Genomic DNA, 6,415 nt, shown 5'->3' on the forward strand with positions numbered 1-6,415 from the left:
AAGAACCAAAGCTCTAGATACCAAATGATAGGTTTCACTCATCTGGTTGGTGCTTTTCTTGAATTTTAAAGGGAAATTTTGGAAGCTAGTGGAAGAGAATGGGTCAAGGATGGCTCAATTGGAGCTATGGATTCCTTGTAGTTGCATGAAGAGTAGGGAGAGTGATTGGTTCGACCATATCCCTTGGAGAGGTGAAGAAGAAGACCAAGGTGTCTATCCTAGAGAGGTTTAGACAAAGAAGTGCTTAAGCTTGCAAAATTAGCAGCATAACACTCATAAAATTGATCTTGAAAAACATGAGCCAAGCTACTCCTTATATAGGCGTAGAAGGTCAGCCAAAGGTTACAAAAAAGAGGGGGGAAATTCAAATGCTAAATGGTTTGAAAATAGGCGCCTAATTAGAGTCACAAGGCAAGTATGATCAAGTGTGCTCCATGTGACCTAATTAGGTCTAATGACTGGTCTAGGGTTTAATGTAGGCTGCAATTAAGCCCAACTATACCCTAGGTAGGTTTTAGATGCCTAATCCTAACCTTAATTTAATTAAAGAAAAATTACAAGTAAATTTTCTACTCTACTTTTAATCAAGAAAATTAAAATCCTAATCTAGGAAATTACATTAGACTATGACATTTTTTAACATGTATAAGAGAGTGTATCTGTCATCAGTAACAGAGTCTCAAACTTCTTGTATCCTCCTTGTCATAACTCTAGTGGTTGGTCATATGTTGAGGCCTCTACCATCAAGTTTCAAGACAACATTTTTGAAATATGCATGAATGTTCAAATATAATCTAACTAAGATACTTAGAACCACATTAATCCCAAATTCTTGTTATCAACAGCACACGTGAAAATCACATCCTTCAAAAATTAAAGAAATTTTATACAGCTACATATAGCTAAAAGAAAGAATTGCATGACTTTAGTCGTTTGATGCAAGTTAAGATTGTAAGTTGTTAGCAAATGATTTCTAAAGTTATGGTGCCCCTTGTCCTATCTTAATTATTGAGGTTGAACATGGAAAAATAATCCTTTTTAATGACTAAACATCCGTATACAAATAAATAAATGCAAATGCACATAAATTTTAATCTGTAAAGAGCTTTTAAACCGTTTGTGCTTACTTACTAAAAAAATTTATTAAATACAAATTAATTTTAAAATAAAAAATTAATTATTATACTTAGATACTATTTTATAAACTAAAACCTATTAATATTTAAACTACTTTTTATTTTAATAAAATTTTATAAATTAATATCTAAACCCTAAAATTTTAACTACTAACTATTTTAGATTTTAAAAACAGTCTTAATAGTTTTAAATAATATAAATATTATATCCCTTAAAAATAAATAAAAAATATTAATTATTATGTCCAGCTATATTTGAGTTATTAGTTTGTACTCACATTTTTATTTACATTACATTGGGTTGTTTCAATAGTTTCTTTCTGCATCTTCATTTTTTTTTTTATGAAAAGTTAAATTTATCCTTAATGAATTAAAAATTAAGTCTAAGTTCCTACATCTTCTACCATCTTCTTTGTTCGAGTGTAGATAGTATTTCGAATTCAAAATACAAAATTGACTTCTAAATTCTATAATTCATAAATCATTTCTAAATTAAAAAATAACTTTTCGAATTATAGAATTCATCGTACAAAGTTTTCAAATTCTAGAATTTAAAATGATTTATGAATATTAGAATTCGAAAGTTAATTTTGTATTTCAAATTATACAATTCGAAAGTTATTTCTGAATTCATAAAATGGTTTCCAAAATTTAAAATTTAGAAATAATTTTTTAGATTCATAAATAACTTCTAAATTGTAAAATTCAAAAGCCAACTTTTCAAATTCTACAATTTGAAATTTCTGAATCTAAGAGAAAAAATTTTAAATTGTAAAATTCAAAATAAAAATTCAAAAGAGTATATTTAGAATTACATAATTATGGAAGTGCATAAAGAAACTATGGAGGTGTAGGAAGAAAGCAAGAAATTGGATGAGATTCTCTAAGTTAGAGATGAGAAACAATTTGAACCCACCAGTATTAGCTTAACGGGAGTTTCTTCCTGCACCTTTACATTTTTCTTCCTGTACCTCTACATTTTTTTCCTGCACTCCTACATTCTTTTAAATACCGAAATTACCCTTTCACAGTTTTATGTGATTCCGGGAGTTCTTTAAGTAAAAAGTACTTCCAGAATAGAGGTTTTGTAAGCAAAGAGTGTTTCCAAAATAGAAAATCCGAAAGATAAAAAAAATCTAAAATATTCTGGAATACATTTTTTGATTTCCAGAATGGTAAATCCGGAATTAATATAATGTGTTCCAGAAATATTTTGGAGAAAGCAATTTGGAAGTCATTTTTAAAAAGAGTAAAACAGTCTTTTTGGAAAATGATGGGATGCAGAAAGAAATTTGTTAGGGTGCAGGAAGAAACCGCCTAACTTAACTTGCTTAGACTTCTGTGGGAATTTTTCGCTTTTATGGCCTATAAATATGTTTTTATCTGTATATGTACAATAATTTTCTTTTATTTATACAATTTTAAATAATATAAGTTTCTTTTTTAATAAATAAATTATTTAAACCATAAAATAATTAATTGATAAAATTAAAAATATACATTTGATTAAAGATATAATATAATTTTTAACTTTTACTTTTAATTTTTCTAATTTATTATTTTTTATATTTTGTTTGAAATAGAATATAATCAGTTATTTAGTATATTTTTTATTTAAAATTATGCATAAATTAAAGTTATAATAAAAAAATGTAATGAGTTACCACAATTTATCTAAACTATCAGTTACTTAGTATATTTTTTATTTAAAATTATGCATAAATTAAATTTATAATAAAAAAATGTAATGAGTTACCACAATTTATCTAAACTCGATGAATACCCAATAAAAGAATAGATATTAAAAACTAAATTCATTTTTTTTAAAAGGGTGAGCTCATTTCATTGTTGGTGGTAGAAGTATGAAACTATCACATTTGTTTTACTCCACTACTGTATCAGCAGTATAACTTGTATATAATTTGCTATAATATTATTTTATTTTTTATACTTGTCTATTATTGTATATAAAGATCGATTTGTAAGATATTTATAATTTCAAAAAGTTCACTTCAAAACCTTTGTGTTTATTATTTTATTATATGAAGATTAAATTTGTTATTGCTTTATTCCAAGTACAAATAAAAGTTTATATTCCCTTTAAGCCATGCTTGGTTTACTCTCAAAATCAATTATTTTCGCCGCTTATAATTTAGATTAATTTAAGCATTTAGACTACTTATGCTGGTCGACTTTTAAATGATAGAATGAAAACACTCATGAATCAATTATTTACATATATACATCAACCAAGTCATCATCTATTACGAACTTTCTGGGATGACCACCCACTAGGAGAGAATTACTCAGATTAAACGCAAACAAAACAAACAGTCAAAGGAGAAAAATAAGCTTTTAATAGAAGAAGGAATATATTTCTATCATCTAACACAAATCTACAATCCTCTGTACTATAACATGTTCCAAAAGAATCACATGAATTGAACAATGACTGTCACAGCATCCAAACCAGACACGACTAAGTCCACTGAGTTTCTGTGGTGAGGTCAATATATGAATCAAATCCTGTCCCGGGACACAGCAGGCCAGAGCCTAAATCAAACATAGTCACTATCATCGTAACAAGAGGAACGACAACAGGGATAGAAGCATTGAAGTACCCAATGAAAAACCATTCCAAGAACCACCACTAGTTGGATACACGGAAGGAAGAGAGCATTCCTCTCCATTGAAAAAGACTTTAGTGGGAAAACCATCTCCACGAACCATATTGATTCCAGGAGTAAGTTTCTTTGTGAAAGAGATCACAGACTGTTGTTTACCAGGCACCCTGGGATCTCTCAGAGGGTCAGCTCCATCGGCTTCTGCTACAAGGTAGTTCAATCCTGGCAAACCTTGCATAATAATAGTGTTGTTTACGCCGTCTAGAAGACTTGCGTTGAAAGAGTACATTTTCTCAAAACCTGCAGCTGCTTTATCCATTTGTACTGCAGCAAACCAGTCTGCAAAATTGGTGTCACCCCAGTTAAAAAGTGTCACCCTCGCACTCCATCCTTTAGTGTAGTCTGTGTACAAATGCCAGTTGATGCTCACACCACAGTTATCACTACAGGGCATCTGGGTTGGCACTCGAAGATGTTTCAGGCTTGCCCAAGCAATGGCCTTGGCGGTTCGGTTTTCATAAGGAACAAGAAGTGCCTCTGGTGGAAGCCACATAGCTGGGGCAGTGGTACTACATGTTCTCTCTGTATTCTGGGGGCATCCACAAGCACATGTTTTGCATGGAATAACTGAATCATTGTAATAGGCTGAAAATGAAACACAGCATTTACTTGATGTTCCCTTGGCTGTTGTAATATTGCACACAACCTGCCAACTGGCCATCACAGTTTTGTTCGACGGTAAGCCAGAAGGATCAGGGTTTTCCGTAGGACTCACTCTTACAGGAGGGCCACATTTATAGTCAGGGTTGAGTATCCCACTTATCTTCCAGTTCTGCGGTGGTGAAAGTTGGGATCGGTTAAGCGCTGGTGGCATCTTGAAAACCTGCATTTGGAATCTTGAAGCTGACATGCTAGGGTCCATGGAGGGCGGCAAAATAGTACCATTCCGGCAGCAAAAGGGAATCTTCCCAAGGTCAGAATCATTGAACTTGGTGGGAGGGAGATCAATTATGGTTGGCCTTCTCTCGCAATTCAAAACAGTGGCAAAGTCAAGATCCCTGTAGAATGTGCCTTGCTTACCGAACAGACATTCAGAAGCATCCACAACAGAAGGATAAGCCCCTTTCATTGAATATATAAACTCATCGTTCATCCAGTCCCAGCTCAACCTCCAGTTGTCAAGCCTCCCAAGTGGGTTATGGTTTCCAATAGTAACCTCAGCCCAGTAATTAGAATCGTAAGTTCTTATCACGTCATACATAATGCTAAGATCACCATTCTGACGTGGCAGAAACTCTTCATCCGTGGTAATGTTAGTTTTGAACTTGGGATCTCTCGTGCAGCACACACTACTAGCATTCTTCCCTGAAAAACCAAAAAGTAACCCCACCCCATTTCATTAATCACAGCAATTAACTAAACCCGATCAATCATTTCACAGATCAAACAAAACTAACCCAATAACCTAAACTCACAGCAGTTAAAAATTCAACTTTTTTTTTCTAAACAACATTCTCACAAGCACCTAAGCTACAATCACAGATCAAGGAGAAACACGCTACCTTGGGTGGTGGATTTACGACAGAGGAATCCATCATTGGCGAGGCTGATGGATTTCGGCATCGGAACACTGGGCGGCGCCACCCCGAACACGGTGCCGACGAGATCGATCTGAACCTGCATCTGGGTCAAGTCTCCGGCGGTGGCCACGGCGGTCTTGAGATCGGTCATGGGATAGCCAGCGAAAACAGTGCCGTTTCCGACGGAGGCGGGGAGGGTAGTGCCGTCTGCGAGCACCGCATTGGACGCAGAGACCAATAACTCGTCGTGGTCGAACCCCACGGAGACCTTCCACGACTTGAGCTCATCGAGACCATTGTTGAGCACCGTCAACGTGGACTCAAACCGGTAGGGCTGCTCCGCCGCGTTGGTGACATTGGGCGGAAGGCGCAAGCCGCTGGTGTAGGCATAAGAGACGAGGATGCCGTTACAGGATTGGGCGTCGGAAAATGACGAGGTTGAGAAGAAGATTGTTAGTGCGAGGATGGTGGTGAGGTAGCAACAGTGGATTGGGAGGAGCATTCTGGTTTGGGTTTGAGCTTTGGAATTCGAAATTTGAACTAAGAGAGAGAAACGCGACGCATCGACTATTAAGTAGCTCTGTTTGGTCTCTTTTCTTATGAGAGAGAAAGTGATTGGTGAAAGAAACGCGCTTAAAGAAAGCTGTAATGAGGGAATGGCATTTGAACGTGTTTGGATTTTAATTTTGTTTTTTATGTCCTTCTTTGTGCCGCGTTCGGTTTATTAATTCAAAGGACAGAGCATGTTCTGTTGAAAACTTGCGATCGATCGCGTTGCGTGTCTTTCCATTATCAATTTATTATTTATTATGCAAATGGTTTCTCTCTTTTTTCCAAACAAGAAAAAGTGTCTGTTTACTTTAGTAGAAAAAAAGACAGAAAATTGTAAAATTTTGAGGCTCAAACGTTCAATTTAACAGCTCTATTGCGTGCTTTAATTTGAATTGGTATCCCCAATGAAAAGAGATCTTTTGTAAGTGTTGACCTCTGATTGTTGGTATTGTGTTTGTGGTGTGATTGGATATAGGGAGATATATGAAGAGTGCAAGTTTTTTAATATGGATTTGTGTTTGTG

At 34.7% G+C, this 6,415-nt stretch overlaps 1 protein-coding gene across 1 annotated transcript; it reads right to left on the reverse strand.

Annotated features, from left to right (window-relative positions):
- Positions 1 to 3,489: 3,489 nt before the first annotated feature.
- Positions 3,490 to 6,116, reverse strand: LOC137806987 (COBRA-like protein 7). The gene is made up of 2 exons (XM_068607394.1): positions 5,323 to 6,116; positions 3,490 to 5,125 (listed from the first exon to the last, which is right to left on the reverse strand). Exons 1-2 carry the CDS (start codon positions 5,840 to 5,842, stop codon positions 3,711 to 3,713), a joined length of 1,935 nt encoding a protein of 644 aa, XP_068463495.1. The 5' UTR covers positions 5,843 to 6,116; the 3' UTR covers positions 3,490 to 3,710.
- Positions 6,117 to 6,415: the final 299 nt, after the last annotated feature.

This window comes from Phaseolus vulgaris, chromosome 3 (genome assembly GCF_000499845.2).
Source record: "Phaseolus vulgaris cultivar G19833 chromosome 3, P. vulgaris v2.0, whole genome shotgun sequence".
In the NCBI taxonomy this organism is placed as follows: Eukaryota; Viridiplantae; Streptophyta; class Magnoliopsida; order Fabales; family Fabaceae; genus Phaseolus; species Phaseolus vulgaris.